This window comes from Fundulus heteroclitus, chromosome 6 (assembly GCF_011125445.2).
Source record: "Fundulus heteroclitus isolate FHET01 chromosome 6, MU-UCD_Fhet_4.1, whole genome shotgun sequence".
Lineage (NCBI taxonomy): Eukaryota > Metazoa > Chordata > Actinopteri > Cyprinodontiformes > Fundulidae > Fundulus > Fundulus heteroclitus.
In genome coordinates, this window is record NC_046366.1 from 31,900,244 (window position 1) to 31,926,036 (window position 25,793).

At 41.6% G+C, this 25,793-nt stretch overlaps 1 protein-coding gene across 10 annotated transcripts in view; it reads left to right on the forward strand.

Moving 5' to 3' along the window:
• svilb (supervillin b) overlaps positions 1–25,793 on the forward strand; it is a 91,255-nt gene that overhangs the window by 61,896 nt on the left and 3,566 nt on the right. For 7 of the 10 annotated variants that reach the window (XM_036138608.1, XM_036138599.1, XM_036138600.1 and 4 more), the window contains 19 exons: positions 306–401; positions 7,806–7,886; positions 8,052–8,229; positions 8,347–8,525; positions 8,815–8,970; positions 11,357–11,493; positions 12,033–12,180; positions 12,257–12,402; positions 13,174–13,349; positions 14,404–14,551; positions 14,743–15,022; positions 15,109–15,260; positions 15,343–15,448; positions 17,817–18,024; positions 18,729–18,862; positions 19,077–19,232; positions 19,637–19,780; positions 19,947–20,068; positions 21,843–21,998. In XM_036138608.1, coding sequence (XP_035994501.1) covers positions 306–401; positions 7,806–7,886; positions 8,052–8,229; positions 8,347–8,525; positions 8,815–8,970; positions 11,357–11,493; positions 12,033–12,180; positions 12,257–12,402; positions 13,174–13,349; positions 14,404–14,551; positions 14,743–15,022; positions 15,109–15,260; positions 15,343–15,448; positions 17,817–18,024; positions 18,729–18,862; positions 19,077–19,232; positions 19,637–19,780; positions 19,947–20,068; positions 21,843–21,998 — 2,903 coding nt within the window. Of the gene's footprint in view, positions 1–305; positions 402–7,805; positions 7,887–8,051; positions 8,230–8,346; positions 8,526–8,814; positions 8,971–11,356; positions 11,494–12,032; positions 12,181–12,256; positions 12,403–13,173; positions 13,350–14,403; positions 14,552–14,742; positions 15,023–15,108; positions 15,261–15,342; positions 15,449–17,816; positions 18,025–18,728; positions 18,863–19,076; positions 19,233–19,636; positions 19,781–19,946; positions 20,069–21,842; positions 21,999–23,124; positions 23,147–25,793 lie in introns of all 10 variants that reach the window. The other 3 variants (XM_036138604.1, XM_036138605.1, XM_036138602.1) reach the window with 3 other exon arrangements.

Sequence of the window (25,793 nt, forward strand, 5' to 3'; positions counted from 1 at the left end):
TGCAGCTGAATTCTTTGCTGGTGAATTTTTACCAAATAAAAATTCAGTGTAAGGAATTCAATGTCTAAAAAAAATTCAGTGTTTAAAATTCTGTGTTAAAAAATTCAGAGTTAAGCTGTGCTGGGATGTAAAAGGAAATTCCTCCAGTAATGTTAGACACTGATAAGGTCAGGCGGAAAACCATGACAAATTATTTCTGCTTCTATGAACTTGAGGTATTTTGACTAAATGGAAAACGTTGTAAGGACAGACCTAAATCTTTATGCAGTCTAATGTCGTGTGATTTTCTCTCTGTGTGTCCACAGGCCTGGCCGCTTCCTCCTCAGTCATCAGCCCCATTCTGTCACCAGTCTCCACCAAACTCAAGAGCAGCACTCCGGCTGTCAACAAACCACAAGAGGGTGAGAAAAGCTTTCAAGTCCCGACACATCATCATCATTTTATCCAAATAAAAAATAAAAATAAAGCAAAAAAATACAAAGAAATATCAATACCAGAACCACAGATGTTTTATAATACGACCCCCTCTGGCTTTCTTCTGTACTACGTAAAGCAAATTTAAATGTTTTCTTTCACTTAGAATGCCAAATGTTTCACAAAAACTTGAAGTATTTGATTGAAAGCACACCCAATATATTTCTTTTGCAAAATCACTGTAAACAAAACTAGAGACCTTCTGAAATCTTACATACAAAAGCAGTCGTTAAAGCCATTAAGCCAGCAGATTGAACTGAAACTGGTCCACTCCTCTGTAGTTGTTGTTGGCCTGGCTTAAAGGAACGATGTTTTGGTCACCCATTACTAAGGGGTGGACCTGTTTCGGTTGAATTTGCATGTTATCTAAGCCATTACAAGCCTTTGTTAGGCAGTAGTATAAAGCTTGGTACTCCACATTACTCCAGACTTTTTGAATTGAGAAAGCTTCCTGGAGAGGAAGCGAAACGTCTTCAACTACGGAAAACAAGTCCAGTTGCTCTGTTTTTTACTTTTTTTTGGAATGACCATGACCTGGATGACTGAGAATCTTCACCAGCAATTGAATTAATACTTAGCAGTGTCATGGTTTTCAGGTGACGAGCCCACATGCAGATACGATCGGGAGGCAAAGCACAGTTTTAAGATGTTTATTTTAAGAAACAGGCAGATCTAAGGACGGGACTACGGGTGAGTCGGCTGGGTCAGAACGTCAAGGCTGGCGAGTCTGTAAGAAAGAGGAAGTCAGAAACTCTGAAAGTTGAACCAGGGGAATTGCTAGAAGTGCGCTGCTTACCATTTAGCCGGGCGGACCTAACCGGGAAGAAGTAGCGTCGGGAATACTCTATGATTCTACTCAGCTGGAGTTAGGCGGCTGGTGGCTGAGGACGGCTGATGTAACTGGCGAGGGATCCTGAGCGAACCTCGTCGGCAACGGTTGACAGATGGATTGACCAGAGTGAATGCAGAACCAGCAGGAACCGGGAGAGGGGAACTCAGGCCTCGCTGGGTAACATCCAGGAAGTATGAGGGGAGCGCCAGAGCAAAATCTGAGCAGGCGGTTCTGCTGGTCTGTTCTTCGGAACGAGACGTCAAGACGGGTGAGTGCATCCAAGCACAAAAATCTGAGGCAAACAGAGATCCAAAAATTAGTCAAAAAACGAAGAGCAAAAACTCACAAGCTGGTGTTCGAGCGTAGGGACAGAGGCCACGTCGTACCACGACTGGTTAAGGCTCTGGCGTCTTCCATCTGTCAGCGCTCTGCTTAAGAAGCCAGAGGAAGCCGCCTGCAACGAGCTGCAGGTGTGGGCCACGCCTCCTCAGCCAACCAGACACACCTGTGGAATAGAGTTAGAGTAGAGCAGCACAGAGAATCCTGACACTACCCCCCCCCCTCAACGGCCGCCTCCTGGCGGCCCAGACGAAGAGGTGCTGGGCTGAGTAGCCCAAAAATCTGAAATCAAGTCCTTATTCAAGATAGTAGCTGCGGAAACCCACGAGCGCTCCTCAGAGCTACAACCCTCCCAGTCGACGAGGTATTGGTGACCCCTACCTCGCCGACGGGCATCCACAACCCTGAGAACCCGAGGGTTCTGACTGTCCTGGGAGGGTGGAGGGGGTCCGGAAGGAGGGCACAAGTTGCTGTCCAAAACGGGCTTGATCTGGGACACATGAAAAGTAGGGTGTACTCGGGAGTGAGGGGGCAAACGTAAACGGACAGTGCTCGGGTTAATCACTGTCTCTATCTCATAGGGACCAGTGAACCGGGGAGCAAGCTTCTTAGCGGATGGATTGGACAAAACGTCTCTGGAAGATAACCAAACCTTCTGACCGGGGCGATACTGAGGAGCTGGTCGGCGGTGCTGGTCGGCAAACCTCTTGCTCCGCTCTGCGGTGCGAGTGAGAGCAGTGATGGTTGATCTCCAGATGTCCTGGCAGCGAGCAATGTAGTCGTTTACGGAGGTGAAGGGAATCCTGAGTTCCTCTGTGGGTAGAAGTGGAGGCTGATATCCCAAAGCAACCTCAAAAGGTGAACGTCCAGTAGCTGAGGTGATGTGTGAATTAAGGGCATACTCCACCCAGGGCAAAAACTTGTTCCAGTCGGAGGGTGAAGATGACGTAAGGCAGCGGAGAGTAGTCTCTAGTTGCTGGTTCATGCGTTCAGTTTGGCCATTAGTCTGAGGATGATATCCAGAGGTGAGTGTATAACGGGCACCCAGAGCAGAGCAAAAGTGCCGCCAGACCTGGGAGATAAACTGAGGACCCCGGTCAGAGAGGATATCAACAGGGATGCCGTGAAGTCTGAACACATGTCTGATAAGAAGCTGAGCTGTCTGGAGTGCGTTGGGTAATTTGCGGATGGGAATAAGATGACAGGACTTAGAAAACCGATCAACTACCGTCAAAATAGTTGACATACCTTGGGACAAGGGGAGACCGGTAACGAAATCAATCGCTATGTGGGACCATGGACGTCTGGGGATGGGAAGAGGATTTAACAAACCGGAAGGTGGCTGTGTAGAAGACTTATTCTGGGCGCAAACGGGGCAGGCGAGAACATATTCTCGAACATCCTTAGTCCATGAAGGCCACCAGAACCGCCGGGATACCTGGGACTGGGTTCTAAAAATGCCCGGATGGGCGGAAAACTTCGTGTCATGACTCCAACGTAGAACCTCAGGACGAACAGACTGGGGAACGTACTTAAGCCCAGGTGGCCCTGTACCTGGGTCCGGGTCTAAGAGTTGGGCCTGTCTGATTCTGTCCTCCAGATCCCAATGCAGCGCTCCAACCGTACAGGTGGGAGGAAGAATCGGTTCCGGCTCCCTCTCTTGTTCAGAAGATGTAAACAGACGGGACAGTGCATCAGGCTTGACATTTCTGGAGCCGTGTCTGTAGGTGATGGTGAGGTTGAATCGAGAGAAAAACAAAGACCAACGGGCCTGTCTAGAGTTGAGTCGACGGGCTGACTGCAGATAGGAGAGGTTCTTGTGATCTGTCCATATTATGATGGGCTGCTCGGATCCCTCTAACCAGTGCCGCCACTCCTCCAACGCTAGTTTAATAGCTAGTAGCTCACGATCACCTACATCATAGTTCTGCTCTGCTGGTGATAAACGACGGGAGAAGAACGCACAAGGGTGCAACTTACAGTCTACCTCCGACTGTTGGGACAAAACCGCTCCCACCCCGGTATTAGAGGCATCGATCTCTAAGATAAACTGTTTGGCTGGGTCGGGGTGAACTAGTATGGGAGCCTGGGAAAAACGGGCCTTAAGTTTACTGAAAGCCTCCTCGGCCTCTGGACTCCAGACATAAGGTACTTTGGGGGAAGTGAGAGCATGTAAAGGAGATGCTACCTGACTATAGTTCCTGATAAAGCGCCGATAGAAGTTAGCGAAACCAAGAAAGCGTTGGAGCTGTTTGCGCGACTCAGGAACAGGCCATTCCACCACTGCCCTTATCTTTTCTGGATCAGACTTCACCTGTCCGCCCTCTAAAATCAGACCAAGAAAGGAAACAGAAGACTGGTGAAAATCACACTTCTCGGCCTTAACAAATAAGCGATTCTCTAATAATCGCTGGAGAACAAGACGGACGTGTTGTTTATGTTGTTCTAGGTCACGAGAGTAAATCAGGATATCGTCAAGATAGACGAAAACAAAAACATTCAGAAAATCCCGAAGGACATCGTTCACTAATGCTTGAAAAACTGCCGGGGCATTGCACAAACCAAAAGGCATGACTAAGTATTCAAAGTGACCTAGCGGGGTCTTAAAGGCCGTCTTCCACTCATCCCCCTGTCTCACCCGAACCAAATGATAAGCGTTGCGCAGATCAAGTTTAGTGAAGATCTTAGCATTCTGGACTGGTTCGAGGGCTGAGGATAATAGAGGGAGCGGGTACTTGTTCTTAACGGTTATTTGGTTAAGCCCTCGATAATCGATACAGGGTCGAAGGGTTCCATCCTTCTTACCAACGAAAAAAAAAACCCGCGCCCAATGGGGAGGATGAAGGACGGATTAACCCCGTAGCTAGAGATTCCCCTATATACTTCTCGAGCGCTTGACGTTCTGACCTGGAGATGTTGTAGAGCCGACTCACCGGTAGTGGAGCCCCAGGCAAAAGGTCAATAGCGCAATCGTAAGGGCGATGTGGGGGAAGTGAACAAGCCTGAGTCTTACTGAATACTCTCTGAAGATCGTGGTATTCCTCCGGAACTAGCGATAGGTCAATAACGTCCCCAGATTCTGTCTCAGGGGAAGGGGTAACAGATACAGGACGAGCGGACTGTAAGCAACGAGAATGACAAGCTGGAGACCAAGATTCTAATCGGGACTCGGCCCAGTTAAACTGCGGGCTGTGGACACTTAACCAGGCTAAACCCAAAACAACGGGTGAACGCTTTACAGGGAACACGAAAAACGAAAGTTGTTCCCGGTGGTTACCCGAAACTATCACTACTAGAGGTCGAGTGCGATGGGTGAGCGTGGAAGGGGTGGATGATCGCATGACTTGGTTCTGTCTAACTCGGCTCCGACTACGTAGCCGGGTATCCAACCGGATGGCTAGCGCCACAAAATCCTCAAAATCCCCGGGTTCCTCCACCCGGGCTAATTCATCCTTAAGGGACTCATCAAGGGCCTGAAAAAATACTGCCTTTAACGGTCTTGGTTGCCAATCCGCCGCTGCGGCAACCGTACGAAACTCCACTGAGAAGTCAGATACGCGTCGACCGCGCTGTTTTAACGAAAGGAGATGACGAGACTGGTGAGCCGAATCTAACTCGGGCGAAAAAATAGTCTTAAACTCGGTAACGAATTCCTGAAAAGTAACCCCGAATGACTGACAATCAGGGAATCGAGCCTCAGCCCAACTAAGTGCCTTACCAGTTAGGAGTCGTAATACATAAGATATCTTAACCTCATCTGAGGCGAAAGTCTGGGGGGATCGGTTAAACACCAGTTTACACTGAAAAAGGAAACCTCCGCAACTCCCATGGTCACCAGAGAATTTCTCCGGACTAGGTGACGCGCTCTCAAGTGGCGGAGCCCAAAGCTGATTATCAGTGCTCGGAGCGACGGGAGGCGGGGTGCTAATGTTTTGAGTGACAGGCGACGTCATCGCGGAAGTAACTGTGTCCATGAGCTGGCTAAACTGAGCGGCTAATCTATGAAGCTGCTCCTGTGTTGAATCTACGGCTAAACCTAGCGACTGCATCTGCTCTTGCTGTGCGGCTAACTGCCGCCCGAACGTATCCGCTGGACTTTGGTGGCCAGAGCCTTCTTCTGTCATGGTTTTCAGGTGACGAGCCCACATGCAGATACGATCGGGAGGCAAAGCACAGTTTTAAGATGTTTATTTTAAGAAACAGGCAGATCTAAGGACGGGACTACGGGTGAGTCGGCTGGGTCAGAACGTCAAGGCTGGCGAGTCTGTAAGAAAGAGGAAGTCAGAAACTCTGAAAGTTGAACCAGGGGAATTGCTAGAAGTGCGCTGCTTACCATTTAGCCGGGCGGACCTAACCGGGAAGAAGTAGCGTCGGGAATACTCTATGATTCTACTCAGCTGGAGTTAGGCGGCTGGTGGCTGAGGACGGCTGATGTAACTGGCGAGGGATCCTGAGCGAACCTCGTCGGCAACGGTTGACAGATGGATTGACCAGAGTGAATGCAGAACCAGCAGGAACCGGGAGAGGGGAACTCAGGCCTCGCTGGGTAACATCCAGGAAGTATGAGGGGAGCGCCAGAGCAAAATCTGAGCAGGCGGTTCTGCTGGTCTGTTCTTCGGAACGAGACGTCAAGACGGGTGAGTGCATCCAAGCACAAAAATCTGAGGCAAACAGAGATCCAAAAATTAGTCAAAAAACGAAGAGCAAAAACTCACAAGCTGGTGTCCGAGCGTAGGGACAGAGGCCACGTCGTACCACGACTGGTTAAGGCTCTGGCGTCTTCCATCTGTCAGCGCTCTGCTTAAGAAGCCAGAGGAAGCCGCCTGCAACGAGCTGCAGGTGTGGGCCACGCCTCCTCAGCCAACCAGACACACCTGTGGAATAGAGTTAGAGTAGAGCAGCACAGAGAATCCTGACAAGCAGGGTGTCGGTTTTATGTCCATGCGTTTTGTTATTTCATTGATTTTCAACTTTATTAGTTCTTTTTGTCATGTTTGTAGGTGTAAACCCAAAATCCAGCCATCACAGGGTATGTTTTAAAAGGTTTATTGAGACTTAGAATACTGGCAGGCGAGCCAGGCAGGCAGAAATGGGAAGGAGACCCCAGAGGATGCAGACAGCCCAGAAGGTGCAGGCAGTGAGGAACTTGAGCCGGTGGTGAATGTAGGAGCTGACTTGAGAGGATAACGCAGGCCGAAGGCTCACCATGGCGGGTGATGAAAGCAGCAGGACTTCAGGGAAACAGAGCTGCACACAGACACTGGAAACCTTCTTTAGTCAAGGCTGAATGCAGGTTGAGCGCACTGGGTGGACTGGGAGCGTTACGATGGCAGAGCACACGGTAGGAGACGAGATGATCTGGCAGTGAGTGAGTGAGGCAGGTATATGAAGGCTGGGGAACAGGTGAGCAGAGTAGGAGCTGATTAGTGGCAGCAGGTGGAGATGGGCGGGGCTTATGATCAGTGACTGAGGAGTGGACTGAGCTAATTGGAGGGTTTCTGTGGCTGAGAGGCAACAGGGCTGGTTCTAGATAAGTCCGGAAAAGTCCAAAACAAACAAGCAAAAACCCAAATCATGACACTCTTAATGTTATCTATATTTTGTGTTTGTGTCAAGTGCTTTTTAAATAAAGCTGGCTGGGACTGGACTATGCCTGGATCTTTAAAGGCTAGTCTATAAAGAGAGATTAGTCTGATCCATCAGGGCTGCCTGAGAGACAAAATCCCAAGATATCTCCTGTCTTGTCTATTTATTTGCTATACTTTGCAAATTTGCAGCTGGAATAGAAACCGTTAGGAAAGTATCTCAGTTGCTTTTTTCTCTTCAGATCACAATTCTCGTCTTGTTTTTATATGAGCTACTTGCTTGCTTAAGTTCATTTATGTGTGCAGAGTCGACCACATCTAAAGATCTTTAGCCAAAATTCCTAGCTTTTGGGCATAATAAGGATTATAATCGTTAAGGGCATGTAACTGGTAGAGGATAACATTTTCAGAGAAGAAACACCTAATGGATGTAATTTAAGTTTAAGTGCTTGATCCACAAACATTTTATTAAGAAAGAACTTCACAGGGGTTTTGGTTGTGAAAAGGCGAAAATGATAATCCCCCGCTTCTATTGGAGTTGCTGATGTTTCAGAAGCTAATTGTTTTATTTTCAGATATCGAAGCCAGGCCGGACATGGAGTCAGATAAGAAGCTTGACAAGCTGGAGAGCTTTTTGGGGCGCATTAATAGCAAAGGTATGCACCTGACCTCAAGCTCAACACATAACATATGATATTAAATCTCTCAGTTTCATTTACTATCCATGTAAAGCTTGTGTTCTACCTCTCAGCACAGCTGTGTTGATTTTAAATCACACAAAGCTCTAACAATGTCTCTCGTTTGTGATTCCGTCTGCTCAGTGGCGGGTTTGCAGGAAACCACCATAACAGTGACGGAGAAGGCGGTGAAGGAAGTGATGAAGTTGGACGATGAGATTTTCTCCAAGTTCTACAGGCGCGTCGCAGAATTTCCACGCATGCCCACCAGGATCGAGATCAGCGAAGACTTTGACAGCATTTTTGGATCTCACGGTCCAACGTACGAAGACTCAACCCACGTTCTTTTTCTTGAAATACCGTTGTCAGAACACCCAGGTTCCTGACTCTCGTTTTGTCTTTTCCATCATACTCGCGCGCCTCTTTTCCTCCCACGCAGGCTGGCCTCGGCCATGGTGCAGCACAAGCGATCTGTGCGACCAGCCAGGAATGTTCAGGCGTCTAAAAATCCTCTTAAAATGCTGGCAGCCAGAGAGGACATTCGGCACGAATACACGGAGGAGAGACTGAACGTGGCACAGTTGGAGAGCAAGAGGATGAAGGCTGAGAAGAGTGAGTGTAAGGACTGCCACATCTTATGGTGTATGTGTCAGTTTGGGAAGACGAATGTGTTAGAAATGACTCGGTACTCACTGTGTTTGCTGTTTGTGGTAAAAAAAAAAAAAACACAGAGGGAAATGCGAGGCATTTTGGAAGCTGGCAAAGCTTGAAAAACTACAGCATTCACTGCCACAAATTAGTAAAAGCAACATGTTCAACTGCAATGTTTACAGTTGGAAGCTTGTTATATTTAATAAACCCCTTTTGTAGGTCTTGATTTTTTTTTATAAAGCGTTTTCTTTTCCAGTCAGTAAAAGCTCGGAGTACTCCGATGCGGCTCTGGCAGGTCTTGCCAGTAAAGAAAACTTCAGCAGTGTGAGTCTGCGTAACGCCAGCGTCTCGGAGCAGACCTCCAACAACAGCGCGGTGCCGTACAAGAACCTGATGCTGATCCAGGTCAAAGGTAAAATAACTTTCAGTTCTCTTAGGCTACGTTCACACTGCAGCTCTTGATGCTCAGTTCCAATTTTTGTGGAAATCGGTTAAATGCGACCGCCATCATACTTCTGTCTGAACGGTTCAAGGCCACAAAGCCGCCCACATGCGAGAAGGAGACGTCACAAAGCAGCACGCTGTTTACGGAAGTAATGGGGAATGTAATTGTTTCTAGAAGTGTTCAATAAAGTTCTGTTTAAATAAACAAAGAAAAAAAAAAAGCGGACACTGCTCGTGTTGTGCGAAATTCAGTTCCCCTGTGAAAATCTGTTCCCCCTGTGTCGGGAGCGCGCTTTTGAGACGTTTTCACGCCGCTTCTAATTGATTTCTCCGTAAAACAACTCATATAATCATGTCAAGGTTGTAACATTCAATTTAATCGCCAGCTGTTTACAAAATTGTAAAATAGAAATAAATAAACAAGGTCTTCTTACGCTGTTTTGTGTTATTTTAAACGGCATGATAATCTGTCTTTTTCCAACTTTTGTCACTTAAGTCTGACAAATAAAAGTAAGCCACAAAACCAGTGTTGTATAGTAACAAAGTATAAATACTTCACTACTGTACTTAAGTATATTTTGGAGTACTTTATACTTTCCTCGAGTATAAATTCTTTTGATAACTTTCACTTTTACTTCACTATACTTTCGAACTTAATTGCATACTTTTACTCCGATACATTTTCAATGTTTGGTTTAGTTTCTCGTTACAAAAAAAGAGAGAGAGAGAGAGAGAGACGCACACAATTTGTATAGCACTGACCTTACTTGAAGAAGGAAAACTGAAAGCTTAGAAAAAGGTTGTATTTTCTGTCTAAACTTGGTCTAAATTTCTCCTGCACTTGGCTGTTTATATTATTTTAAGTGAATTTGACCTTCAAGGTTTACCAAAATGCAAAAAATGTCATTCAAACTGCGTTTGCTTTGTTTTACTTTTTACTTATAGTTTTCATTACATTACTTGAGTACATCTATTTTTACAGTAATTGTCATACTTAAGTACAAGACATTTCAGATACTTTAAGACTTTAACTCAAGTAACATTTCAGTCAGTGACTTGGACTTTTACCAAAGTCATATTTTGGAGAGGTACCTATACTTTTACTTGACTCTGAGATTTCAGTACTTTATACAACACAACAGAGTATTCCAACACGTAGTGTGTATTTATGATTTTCCATCGCTGAAATAAGAGGATGGAAACTGGCTGATATCAGGACACAAAAATGAAGACTTCCTGAAAAGAGTGCTTGCCATCTTCCAGAAATTCCCTTAAAAGGACACAACAGTTGGAGGCCACATTAATATGTTCAGAAGATTAACAAGAAACAATTTAGGACGTATAAACGCATAACATTAACAGTAGTTGTAAACTATATTCAGGGTTGCAAACATTTGATCAGAACTTTGGGTGAGATCGGTTACATGGGTTGGTTGCATTAGTGCAGCAGTATGTGCTGGATTATTGGGTAAAAAATTGCAGATGTAATCAGGTGGATTTTGTTGCCTTACATCAAACCAATGGTTGTCATACTTCCTTTCATAATGAATTCATTCCACATTTTAAGATAAAGCGAAATGATCCTTATTAAATAAATAAATACACCGCAACCCATGTAACCGATTTCACCCAAAGTTCTGACCAAATGTTTGCAACTCTATATATAGTTCACAACTACTGTTGATGTTATGCGTTTATATGCCCTAAATTGTTTCTTGTTAATCTTCTGAACATATTAATGTGACTTCCAACTGTTGTGTCCTTTTAAGTGAATTTCTGGAAGTTGGCAAACACTCCAACCCAGACTAGCAGCTAGCTTCCTACAATAATGCTAAGCTAAGCTAACTGGATTTCACTTATTGTTACTGTGATCAAACAAAGAATATATTTCCCCTTGCAGTACTCCTCCTATATTCAGTGGCTCCAAACTGTTTCAGTTTCTGCAACCACAAAATAATATTGATAGAGACTTTCAACCCAAACTATCATATAAACCTTTATAGAAAACTGGCTCGCAAGAACACAACAGCAATACAGGTCAGGATGTAACTATTTTTTTAGTTTTACTCATAATTTCACCTATTTTCATACTTAACGTGCCCTTAACAAACCTTTTTTAATTCATTTTGATTTCAGGAGATAATTTCAAGAACCTCAACTTGGTGTTTTATGACCTAATTTGGTGTCTTGACCCCAGCTTTTAGGAACAATTAAAACATATGCATTGTTAACAGTTTACTTCTGCCAAAAAAAAAAAAAAAAAAAAAAAAAATTGAGTATCAGAACATTAAAATAGCTGCAGAATTGGGTCAACACAAGAAGTGCACTGATTATGTTGATTGTGTGGGTTGCAGGTCGTCGTCACGTCCAGACCAGATTAGTGGAGCCCAGAGCCTCCTCTCTGAACAGCGGGGACAGTTTTGTTCTTGTCACACCGGAGTACTGCTTTGTCTGGATAGGAGAGTTCTCAAATGTCATTGAGAAAGCTAAAGTAAGTAATACTCTGTCAGTTCGGTCGGAAGTACTGTTGCAATGCTCACATTTACACAACAATGATTCATCCGTCATCCTGCCTCTCACTTCCATTCCGGATCAATCCGTGCTTATAAATAAAACACAAGCTCTCACTCTCTCTCTCTCGTTTCCACGTAGCTGGCCTGTCTAGAGAAGTTTTAGTAGATATTTGCTTTTTTTTAAATTGCATAATTGAAATGTGTTCATTTTTCGCTCATGTTTAGATTTACTTTATTATCTTAATCTTTGAACTCTTTCATTAGTGATTTTTTTTATCATTTATAGGTAATCAACAGCATTTTCACCACATTATGCCTAGCAACAGTTCTTTCCTTGTAAATTAGTGTTGTTTTTACGTTCAAAGGGGCTTTCTTCCTCAGTGATGTAATAAAAAAAAAAGTCCAATACTCCTGTATTGTAGAAATTTTAAAGACAAGTGCACCTGGCGTTTTGCAGTTGAAAGTGTTAGTATTAAAAGACTGACGTTTTGGAGGATGTTTCTGTGTCTGTGTTTAGGCAATGGACTTAGCCACTTTCATCCAGACGCACAAGGACATGGGCTGCAGGGCGAGTCAGGTGCAAACTATCGATGAAGGTGCTAATGCACAGGGCTCTGATGCACAGCAGTTCTGGACAATCCTGGGTGGACAGATGCCTCACATGAGTAAGACCTCGGACGGGAGCATCAGTGGCGAATGTTTCTTTTTAAACCTCATGTATTATCTTGTCGTCTCTTATAGCGGCAGGTCCACCAGAGGAGGACGAGCGCTTTGAGAGTGGCATCGTGGAAACCAACTGCATCTTCAGACTGGTAGACGACAAACTGGTTCCTGACGATGAGGAGTGGGGGAAGATTCCCCACACGTCCCTGCTTGCGTCTAAGGAGGTGAACTGAGTGAGCGTTGCAGCCGCTTGTGACATTTCTCTCGTCCGAAATCAAAACAAAGAAAACTCATTATTGTTTTTACAACAGCAAGTGAGAGATGGAAGGTACATGTCTGTTGATTTAATCTCCAGGGTTCTCTATGGGATGCAAGCGCTACTCTGAGTGCCCCTGTGTGGCTTTTAGTATCATCCAGGTCTGGATAAGACTGGGGAAAAAGAAAGAAAGGTTGTTCAATAAAACGTGTTTTCAGTGACTCAACCCATTTGAAACTCCAAAAATAAATAGTTTAGACAGTCTTTTTACATTTTTTACATATAAAAGCTGGATAATTCATCCCAAATGTTAATTGTAGGTTAATTAAGAAGTGTTTATTTTAGTCTAAAAATACAAGCTGGAACCTTGCAGACTGCTTCTGGCGTCAGGTGTGTTTGATTAAATGTCGTAACCACAGACGCCATCCCGCTTCACTGTTGAAATCAGTTCACCGGCTATAGTTGATATTTATTTTGAGCTCTTTCCGATTCTTCGTAAATTGAACTTTCTATTAATTTGTGTGCACAACATGCAAAATGTTTTAAAAGGAGCTTTTGGTTATCGTCGTGTGTTTTGCAGCTTTAATTACGAGGAATTATGAATGTAGTAGAGAGCAAACAGCAGACGTTCCTGTGAAATCGAGTATTTGTGTGCAGGTTGCGTTGCAGTTATTAAACCACAAGGCAGCTGCATAGGATTAGTTTACCTGAGTGTTTTTGTTCGCTCTGTGTGCTGCAGGTGTTGGTGTTTGACTTTGGCAGCGAGGTGTACGTGTGGCACGGTAAAGAGGTGACTCTAGCACAAAGGAAAGTGGCCTTTCAGCTCGCCAAGCACCTGTGGAACGGGACGTTTGACTACACCTGCTGCGACATCAACCCTCTGGACCCCGGAGGCTGCAACACGCTCATCCCCAGGTTAGAGGACGCTGATTAGTGCTGCAAAACGGCTACCGTGCAGAACACATCTATATTTGTTTCTTTTATTTCCGTCATTATGTCCGATAAAACATATACTGCAGCTTAAACCGGCAAATCTTAAGAACGGTGCATGCACCGTTACTCCGATACAAAACAAAGGGTGGAGCAATACCTATGCCATTCAATGGCTTTGCCTTATATTTATTACATTCTACACACTGTAGCTACATAGTGAAGACATCAAAACGTTGAAGCAAATATAAAATTATGAGGCAAATATAAAATTGTGAAATTATGAAAAAACACTTATATTTTAGCTATTTACAAATAGCAGTGAATATATATATATATATATATATGTGTGTGTATATATATATATATATATATGTATATATATATATACACTCGTATATGTTCATCATATATGTAATCTGCTAATGTTATATTGTATGTAAATATATATCATGTATACTATAAATCATATTTATATATATATATATTCCCTGCTACACTACACATATATATTTTTGTTTATTATACTAGGAATATATATATACTAATTTATTCAGTAATACATGGGTTTATTACTGAATAAATAAGAGATGTATATTTGATAGACATAATTTTACTGATCGATTTGTCCTATGAGTATAATATAGAGCTAACGTAGTATTGTGAAACATCAGATTTACAGCTGGATATGTACCGAATATAGTATACAAATGTATATGTGAACAATTGTGAATGAACAGTCAGCAGTGCAAATCAATATCCAGTCAAGGTGAGTAGTGCAAGATGCATATAAACAGTTGTTACAAAAGTAACAGTCAGGAATGCAAATCTTATATATATATATATATATATATATATATATATATATATATATATATATATATATATATATATGTGTGTGTGTGTGTGGTGGGCTGGACTTACCAAGGAGGACTTGGACTACTTTCTGCAGTTGTAGTTTGCTGTCGTTTTTCTGTTTGAGGTCAGTGAATGAATGATTAAAGTTTTTTTTTATTCCTGCCCTGGTTTTGGCCCACAGAAAGGGCCAGGGCCGTCCTGACTGGGCCATATTTGGCAGACTCACTGAGCACAATGAGACTATCCTGTTCAAGGAGAAGTTCATGGACTGGACTGAAGTGAAGTCCCCAACCCTCAAAGAAGGGATCGAGTTTCCACCTGAGCAGAAGGTGTGTGCACAGCTTTTGTTCTCATCAGAATGTGGACTCAGATATCATTTTTATAATTTTTTTGTGTCTCAACTGCAGTTTTTAAAGACCTAATGTCTAGACACTTTGTAAAACATCAACCATAGCTTTCTTTCTGGCTGCTAGCTTCTCTGAATTGTTGAGATAAGCTGTCTTTGTCACCGTCCTCTCAGGAGGCCCCGGGACGCGAGTGTCGACCTTACGACACATCCCTGATGCTGCCTCTGCTCCAGTCGCCTGTTTGCACCATTTTGGACGGGGTGAACGTCGGACGCGGCTACGGCCCCGTGGAGACGGAAGACCTCCTGAGGCTGCAGGAGATCAGCACCGCGTCTGTGGACGTCTGGCACATCCTGGAGTTCGACTACAGCCGTCTGCCCCGTCAGAGCATCGGCCAGTTCCACGAGGGGGACGCCTACGTGGTCAAGTGGAAGTTCATGGTTAGCACCTCAGGTCAGTCTCTGCCGTTAAAGCAATGCTCCTCTTTTAACTTCGTGGTCAATCAATGGCTTGTTGACGCGTCTCCATGTGTGTCCCAGTGGGTCGGAGGCAGAACCCTGAAGCGAGGAGCAGCGGGCCAGGGAAGGAGAAATGCTGCTATTTCTTCTGGCAGGGCAGGAACTCCACCGTCAGTGAAAAGGGAACGTCGGCGCTGATGACGGTGGAGCTGGACGAGGAGAGAGGCGCTCAGGTAGGGGGGCGACCCGTCATGATTGGCTGGTGCTCTGTGTTGCAGATTTAATGCCCACGTCGGTGTCTCCTGTGTGATTCAGGTCCAGGTACAGCAGGGAAAGGAGCCGCCATGTTTCCTGCAGTGCTTTAACGGAGGGATGATCATCCACGCTGGCAAGAGAGAGGAGGAGGAGGAGAACACTCAGAGTAAACATTACTTTTTGTATCTGTATATTTTATTCATATCCAGTGGTGTGCTAAAAATATTCGTACCCCTCAAAGTATTCCACAATCCACAGCATGATGCTGCCACTGCCGGGTTTCCAAGCATAGATGCTGTACTATAGTTATGTACTGTAGTCTTCTTCCACACATGCTAACATTTGACATTTTACCATTCAGGCTAAAAGTCAAATTTTGGTATGGATTTTTGGTATAATTTAATTTCTGCCTACATTTATTAATTTGGTGTCAATTAATTGTATGCTTATTTATTTATTGAGCATTTATTTATCTATGTATTTACTTTTTAATATGGAAGACTTGGTCCTCCATTATATATATATATATATATATATATATATATATATATATATATATATATATATGTGTATATATGTATATATATATATATATATATATATATATGTGTATATATGTATATGTATATATATTTATCAATAAAATAGAAATCAGGTTGAACGATATCGATAATTCTCAAAACATTCAAATTATATATTTTAAGCGCAACCCTGGGCATTTTATGCTGCTGCTTTTATTTTTAAATAAATTGATTCAAACCAAACCAAACCCTTTATTCAACCAAGTCTTACCAAAACTGTAATTCTTAAAAAAAAAAGAAGGGGCTGGAGCATTTCTGAGTCCGTGTTTGTGATTGGTTGGGGGGATGTAATGATTGTAGTATTAACCTTCATGATAGGCTAGAATGCACTGTTCTTTTATTGAACTTTTTATTGACCCCTTTTTTTTCTCTATTGAACCAAATCGATCGATCGATATATAATGTTATTGAATTATTTTCCAGCTCTATTTTGGTATAATCTGCCCTAAGCACCCCTTCCCACATGTTTGCTGTGTCCCCTACAATACTTGTGCCGATCTGCAAGTAGGACTTCTGGCCTACTTTCAACTGTGGCTTTTTTTCTGCTCCATAGACGTAAATCCATGGGGAAGATTTTCCTCTAGAGTTGCCAAGGCCCTTTTGGCTGCTTCTCTGATTAATGCTACACTTTGCAGTTTAAGTGGAGGGCCATCCTGTGAAAGATTTACAACGACTCTTTCCATTTCAACGTGATTGAATGAAATGTGCTGTGTTAGCTGTTCCAAGCTTGGGATGTTGTTTTACAAGCTAGCCCTGCTTTTAACTTCCCAACCTTCGTCTGCTTTGTTGCTCGTTCTTCATTTTGCTGTTTGCTCACTAATGTTCTCCGAAAGCCTCCGAGGCCTTAAACAGAACAGCTGAATTCATAATGAGATTAATTACACACAGATTGACTCTGGTTACTCTAATTCAGGCGTGTCCAAAGTGCAGCCCGGGGGCCATTTGAGGCCCCTGTACTGATTCTGGGTGGCCCCCCAAATGACATTTCAAGAAAGATTTGGTCCGCCAGCACAGGTTGCTGATACAGATGGAAGGTTTTAGTTTTTAATTAGTGCAAAATTATTACAGAAAAGTTAAAATCCTACAATTGAATACGTTAAGTACAACACAAATTTATAATAAACACAGTTTTGACATTTTAATTTAATTTCATAGTAACACTCTATCCAATGATATTTAATTACTCACATGCAGACTTTGGTCAATTAAAATCTGCTTTGAATTCAATTATTAAATTTGGCTAATTACAGCAAGTGTTTTCAAAGAACAACTGACACTAATACTGTTCTTATATTGCGTGACCAAAAAGAGTCAAGTTTATTATTGTTAAAGAGTCAAATTAAATTATTCACAATAATTTTCAAACTGGATGACCATCTTTGAATACAACAAATGAGCAAAACTCTTTTTTTAATTATTGGATTTAACAATGATTTACACATTAATTCCCTACAAAAAGTCGGACCAATTTATTTATTTAAAATTATCATATTTTGTAAAGTAGGTAAAAATGGACTCAATTTGTTTTAACCAAAAAAAATTTGATAATTTTTTTGGCCCTTGAATTCCTTTGACTTCACACTTTTGGCCCCATGTAACGAAAAGTTTGGACATCCTACTCTAATTGGTTGCACTGGATTTTATTTAAACGTATCAGAGTAGAAGGGAATGAATACAAATGCATGCATGCCACACGTTTCAGTTTATTATTTGGTCAAAAAAATAATTTTTTATTTTATTAATCTAAATATAAATGTAGTAAAATACAATAAATGTTTTGGTTGTAATTTGGCAAAAAGGGAAAAGCTCAAAGGGTCTGGATACTTTTGCTAGTCACTATAAATACCTAAAAAAATATCTGAAATTAAAATAAAATCAGTAAGATATAACAGAGCTGCGTTTAATATATTATGAAAATAATAGGATTATTGCACATGTCTAATTTATCCCCAGGTGAGTGGCGTCTGTACTGCGTGCGGGGTGAGGTGCCGGTGGAGGGCCACCTGCTGGAAGTGGCGTGTCACTGCAGCAGTCTGCGCTCCAGAGCCTCCATGATCCTGCTCAACATCAACAAAGCCCTCATCTACTTGTGGCACGGCTGCAAGTCTCAGCTGCACACCCGCAGCGTTGGGAACACAGCCGCGCTCAAAATCAAGGAACAGTAAGGATGATTTTTATATATAAAAATATATATATATATTAGGGCTGGGCGATAAATCGATTTAATCGATTAATTCGAATTTACAATTCTTTAAGATTTAATTTTTGGAAAATCTGGATTTTATTTTGACAATACACTCATTGGGTTTCCATGAAGAGAACAGCATGTGATGCTGAATATATGTTTAGGCAAATGTATTGTCAAAATATTGTTCAGTAGAAACTTTTTTTTACCATAATACGAGGTACTTCATTTACTTATTTACTTTTTTTTTATTTAGTTTGTAGTTCAGAAGTGCAGTGAAGCCTGTTCTTAGCTCAATGTGTAATACCACTAGCAGCAAATGTTTTGTTATATTTTCATTGTTTATAATGGCACGGCTGCCATCTTGTTTTACATGCATGTTTCACAGCTTGTTTTTAGTTGCACTTGTAATTCAGGTCAACTCCCTGACGAAATGCTTGACATAAAAGCAAGGTTTTAAAATAATTTCTTTAATTTCTTATTATGAAACAAAAAGGAGGAAAAAAATCAATTAATCAGATTTGGTATGATAAAATCGGAGATTTAATTTTTAATCCATATCGCCCAGCCCTAATATATATTCAGTAAATCTTTGCATGTTTAAGAGTTTTTTTTAGAGATCATCCAGTCTCGATTTACAGAACTATGTTGAATTCAGTTCACTCCTGGCTGGATTTCAGGTGCCCCCTGGAGGCCGGCCTTCACAGCAGCAGGAGAGTGACCATCCATGAGTGCGATGAAGGAGTCGAACCTGCAGGCTTCTGGGAGGCGCTGGGGAGAAAAGACAGGAAAGCTTATGACTGCATGCTCCAAGGTACACCCCTCACTCCTCCTGCTTGTTTTTCCTCTATTATATCTACTTTAATTCTATACAAGAGTTTAATACTGTAAATAAATCAGTCATTCAGACTTCATGGAAATTGACAGCAAATGTAAATGAAAGAGCTACTATGAGCAAACTGGAAATTGTTTAAGTGAACATGCGCGAAGAGTAGCGCATAACGATACGTCCTGTTTCGTGTCATCAGATCCAGGTAAATTCAACTTCACTCCACGGCTCTTCCAGCTGAGCAGCACATCTGGAGACTTCGTAGCCACTGAGTTCTTCCACCCGTCCAGAGCGCCGGAGCTGGTCAGCTCGCTGCCGTTCCTGCAGGAAGACCTGTACAACGCTCAGCAACCCGGTGAGGGCCAGAAAACAGCCGGCAGGATCTCTTTGTTCGACTTCCTGTTTGCAGAGGGAAAGAGAGACCTTCTGTTTTAATGCTAGCATTTGGGCAAATGTAGCAAAATGTTTGCTTTTTTTCACACTGAGGCTAAAAAAGGTGAAAATTAACATTTTTGGTTCACTATAAGTTAACAGATCAGTGCAGGCAGTATGGAAGAGGAATCAGAATTATTTAAGATCCAGATCCTGTAGGTTTTATTTTTATCTTACCTTATAAGAGATGGGAGCACTCAAAGTAGCTTCTGTAATTCGAGACGTTTCTTTTCTCTCGTTTTGGATAATCTGAGAGTTATTACTTTTGCTTAATTCATAAGAACAAAACATAATCGAGTGTGCGTTCAAACTTTCTCGCCTGCACAGCTTTGTTTCTGGTGGACAACTTCCACGAGGTGTACCTGTGGCAGGGCTGGTGGCCTCAGGACAGCGAGAGCACCGGCTCGGCCCGCATCCGCTGGGATGCAGACAGGAAGTGCGCGATGGAGACCGTGCTGCAGTACTGCAAAAGTAAGGAGGCCTTCTTTGCACAGTGAAAGTTTGCTGGTGTTTTGCTTTCCTAGTTTGATACATTACAGCGTCGGTGGATTATTTGATTTTGCAAAAAAATAAAAAATAAATAATAATTCAGCAGTTAACTTTGTGTCACTGTTGTCCTGATGTTTTTTTCCTCCAGAGAAGAATGAGAAGAAGCCTCAGAAGTCGTACTTGATCCACGCAGGCCTGGAGCCGCTCACCTTCACTAACATGTTCCCCAGCTGGGAGCACAGAGAGGACGTGGCTGAAATCACAGAGAGAGTAAGACTAAAAGAATATGGAAAATTGGTTTTAAAGCTTATACTGAGGAATATTAGGGAGATCAGGAATGTATAGTACCTTGTAAAAGGTATTCACATCCCTTGAACAGCACTCAGGAGCAGGTGACAGGGGCAGCAGACTCAGTGAACTCACTCGTGAAACGAGACCTCGAGATACCTAATGGGGAAAAATCATGCAAAATCCACCCTTTTTAGCTCCTAAATTCATTTTGTTGAGTAACTGCAATCTCTTGGAGGGCAGAAGTGCTGTTTAGATATCTTTATATTCTGTTTGGGTCATATTTTCTTTAATCTGCTCAGTTTTCTCTGCTCTCTATTACGTTTTTTTTTCTTTTTTTTACCAATTACTTCACAGTATTTAATGCAGAACTGCTAAACAAGATCACAGACTTCCTGCTTACCAATTTCGCAACTCCGCCATTTTTATTTCTTGCCGTAATTTTGGATGATGCCATAGCTACAAGTGCAGTGGTGGTTCTAGACCGAATTTAGCAGGGGGGGGGCAGGGTGGGGCCACAGTTTTTTCACGGGGGCACAGAACAAAAAACTAAGGAGGTCAATATTTCATCATTTAATATATTAAGTAAGCCAAAGAGACAACTGTGGCTCTGGAACTGCAGGTTGCAGACCCCTGATCCTGTCTCAATATGGCTGGAGTTAAACGTGACACAGCTTAATTTTTTAATTAGTGTTAGAGTAAAACTGTAAACATAAAAAAAATACAATAGATCCAAGTGACCAATCAGTCACAGTACCTTTGTCAGCATATATCATCGTAAGAAATGTAATATCACGTCTTTAGTACAGGGGCCATAACAGGGGCCAGCAGCAGTTCTACAGGGGCACTGGCCCCTGTTGGGCCCCGTCTGGAACCGCCCCTGTACAAGTGAATAAGTCAAAATGTTTGGTTGCTGGGTGTATTAATCAACGTAATTCCATTACAACGTCCCCCCAACATACTACAAAAATGGCCAATGGAGGTAGATCGATTTGAAGTACCTCCTTTGCATTTAAAGAGACGGCACCAAAACGAGTTGCTCTCAGACGCACCTCAGGACAGCGGTGAGAGAGGGGCTTTGGAGCGACAATAACAAGGAGTTCAGACCAAAGCATTGCAGCTTCACTTTATATAGACCACAAATGAATTATTTACATGTGAAATGGACAAATTTAAAAGCATGATATGTTCCCTTTAAACTCCTCCTCTTGAGGCACACTGCAAAAACGGAACTAAAAATAAGTAAAATTTTCTTAAAATTAGTGTATCTGTCCTTGCTTTGAGCAGGTAAATAAGATGATCTGCCAATGGAATAAGATCTTTGTACTTAAAATAGGAACAACTCATATCCATCGTCTTATTTCAAATGCAGGATGTCTAATTGTCTTATTTTATGGGTAAAAAATACTCATTCCATTGGCAGATAATACAATTTACCTGCTCAAATCAAAGACAAAAACACAAATTTTAAGAACATTTTACTAATTTTTAAGTCTGTTTTTGCAGTGCAGGAACTCCCCACCTACCTAGAGAGGAGTACCCCTTGAACTTTTCCACAATTTATCATGTCGCAACCACTAACTTCAATGTATTTCAATGGGATTTTATGTGCTAGTGTGAAATAAAGTATACACGACTGTGAACATTTTGTTTTTACAAATGAAAGTCTTCAGAGATGTGTGCGACTGAACACTAAGTTATTTATTTATCCCTTTCAGTGACTGCTTGTTTGACTTATTTTATATTGTGCTTACAGGAGGCAGAGGTGTGTAACCAGATCATCCTGGTGGAGGACGTGTTGGCCCGACTCTGCCAGAACACCTACCCTCTGGCTCAGCTGCAGGCCCGGCCGCTGCCGGAGGGAGTCGACCCGCTCCGCCTGGAGGTCTACCTTTCTGACACGGACTTTGAGGTCTGCTGACAAACAAAAATCAGAGTCTCACAGTCTGCCAGTTAGTTTAATTGTGGTTTATTTAATAAGAGACGACAAGTTAAAAACAAAGCATGTTTTCCCACCGGAACTGAAATAAATTATACTGGTGTTAATGTTTCATGTCCCATGAAACCTAAAGGATATTAACAAAGTTAAACATCCTCTTAATTGACATAGATTTTTATAATGTTCTCTTTTGGTTTTCTTGCTAAAGATTGTAATGGAATAATATTAAAATGACCTAAATTCCAACTGGTTAAACTTTATTTGAAGGGGTGTACATAAGACTGACATTACACTGTCATAATCATGACATAACACCTGTTATGAACATAAATGACTCTTTATGAATGTTTAGGACTGTTGTCGTTAATTGTCATTCGGTAAATTATGACACTATTAAAGCAAAGTTGACATTGTTTAAAATGTCTTTGTTATGACAACTTGACATTAACAGAGACAAGGTTAGGTTTAGGGCTTGACTTGGGATTAGGTTAAATTAAGGTCTTGATTTGGGATTAGGTTAAATTAAGTTTAGGGCTTGATTAGGGATTAGGTTAAATTAAGGGCTTGATTAGGGATTAGGTTAAATTAAGGGCTTGATTTGGGATTAGGTTAAATTAAGGGCTTGGTTTGGCATTAGGTTAAATTAAGGGCTTGATTTGGGATTAGGTTAAATTAAGGGCTTGATTTGGGATTAGGTTAAATTAAATTTAGGGCTTGATTTGGGATTAGGTTAAATTAAATTTAGGGCTTGATTTGGGATTAGGTTAAATTAAATTTAGGGCTTGATTTGGGTTTAGGTTAAATTAAGGGCTTGGTTTGGGGTTTTGTTAAATTAAGGACATAACAAAGACATTTTAAACAATGTCAACTTTGCTTTAATAGTGTCATAATTTACTGAATGACAATTAATGACAACAGTCCTAAACATATTAATAAGGAGTCATTTATGTTCATAACAGGTGTTATGTCATGTTTATGACAGTGTAATGTCAGTCTTATGTACACCCCTTCAAATAAAGTGTAACCTTCCCATTTATTTTTAAATGAACCATTATAAGCCAACATGGACACCTGACTTTATCTAACTTTCACTTCACAGAATAAGATGTAGGTGGATTCAGGTAAGAAGAGCTCATGTGATTCTTCAGACTGAAGACTTTGTCTTTCTGCATGTCTGCACTCTGTTCCTCTCTTATATCCACAATAGATTTGTAAGATCACTGCTGCCGCCTGAGTGCATCTCCACTAAGAACAAAGGGTCACTCTCAGCTGCACATCACGACCCAAATGATCGTCCCGGGTTCTGATAGACAGTCACTTCAATCAGCTTGAGTTGCTGAAGGCACACCATCTCAGCCTATTCATATACTGGGTGACAAATATGAAGTGACACACAAGCAAATGTATAAAAAGATCCGGCTCCTGCAGGAGAAATAGGAAAGTTAGAGTTGGCTGAAAGTGGCAATATTCAAAGTCGGCCCAAATGTTCAAAGTCGGCCCTTAAAACAGCAGTTTAACGGCATTTAAAGTTGTGATAAATGTATTTAACTATTGATTTAAATTCAAAACAACTAAAAAATAAACACAAATCTACCTAAGTGTGACTGAAAACAGCAACTATGGCTAAAAAATTACAACAAAGAGATATGACATTTCAGCCTCTAATTGGGCCACAAAGTCCGTTCATAGGGGTACAGACGAGGATTTTAAACTTGGTTTAGGTAGCAAATATGTCATTGACACGGCTCTTTTTCACAAACAATATGTAACTATTACAGAACCCAAACTGGTAGTTTAACGAACCAGGATTTAATCTTGGTCTGGCACCAAAAAAAGCTCTGGTATACCGAGCTCCAGATGGCAAAAAAAGCTCTGAAATAGCCCTTTGTCACACTTTAGGGTTAGGGTTTAGTTTAGCGATTTGTGGAATATGTATTTAAATATTAAGATGGTAAAAACTAATTCCGGTAGAAAATCCATTTTCCAGACATTTTTGTCTGGAAAAGTATGATGCCTAAAAAAGGATATTTTGTATGAAATTAGCTTATTTTTATTTTAGTTTTAGTTTTTTTTTATCAAAAAAAAATATGCAAGGACACAAAATAATAAAATTAAACAAGAAACATTTACATGATTGTTCCAAAATTCTCTTTTCTCTCAACAAATAACCTTTCAAACTGAAATAAAATACGTTCAGCTCACTATTAATGGATAAATTCAAACACTCTGATGAAAGTCTCCCTATCATCCGAGAAGGTGATAAAGGCCCATTTTTATTTTTATTATTCTCTACAGATAGGCGTGTTTAACTGTTCAGTCATAGAGAACCATACATGTTTGTTTGAGTCATTAATATTTTTATTGGGATTTATGTACCCAGCATTTAAAACACCATTGGGGGTTGGTAACACTTGGCAAGTGCAACGCTATATTATCATAACATATAATGACTCAAAATTATATTATTTGATGCAAAACAGCGCTGAGCTGGATGTCATGCTATGATCCAGTGCTGAAGGCAAACACAACCAAGCTGGCGTCTGAATGATCTTAAAGCCCCAGTGTGTGAGATTTTCACCTCGCCGCTTAGCGCGTTTTATCTGCTACAGAAGCTGTGGAGTGTCATAAATGTGACAATGCAACCTCTGCATCCGTTTTAATCCTCTCCCCCAGGGCTGGATGATAATTCAATAACAATATATATCGCTCGATAGATGTATATCGATGATAGAAACAACAGGGTCAATTAAAAAGTTCAATAGGATAATAGTTTTCCTTCCTTTTGCATTCCAGCTATGTTACATATATTACAGTCATTACATCCTCCCAACCAATCACAAACAGACCCAGGAACCAATGGCTTTCACTTAGGACTGTAAGATAATTCAACAACGATATATATCGATTGATAGACGTATATCGATAATAGGAAAAAAAGGGACAATTAAAAAGTACAATAGAAGAACAATTTTCCTTTTTGCTTACTAGCCAATCATGCAGGTTAATACTAGTCTCTACATCTTCTCAACCAATCACAAACGCAGACCCAGGAATGCTCCAACAACAAGCTCCGCCCCCTTCAAATAGTTCAGAGAGCATGCGTTTTTTTTCACGTTTTTTAAAAACTTGTTTTTTAAAAGTTTTGGTAAAAAGTTGGTTCAACAAAGGCTTGAGTTTGAATTCAGTGTTTGTGAGTTCTGTGTCTAAAAATAGGTTGCTAAGCAACAGCATAAAACGGCCAGGGCTGCACTTAAAATATATGTTTTGAATTTGTTGATAATTATCGATATCGATCAATATGATTTCTACTTTATCGATATGCTATTTTTCCCTACCCTCTCCCTCATGAAACATCCCCACCTGGTAATAATAGCTGCACCGCTTTAAACTCTTTATTTTCTCATGGATATTACTTGTTTTCCTATTGCTGGGAATGCATATCATAGTTTGTCAAAAGGTTATTTTATAAACTACCTTTTTCCTTCCTGCTAGGACTGAGTTTTGCCAACGCATAAATTAGATGTTGCGTTGGGACACTTTGCAGCAAGAGATGTTATTTGTGCAGCTGCAGCTCGTCTGTCCAACCTGCCGCCACCTCTGCATCTCTCCCTGTTCTGTCTCACACAAACATCCACTTCCACCTGACTTTCTTCTCTCCCAGAGCAAAAATACACTTCAGTGACTCACCATTTGCTGCTCTGCAGTTTGACTCACTTTCTGTTTGTGGAGCACAAATATAAAGGCATAAAAACCAGCAGAATGAATGCA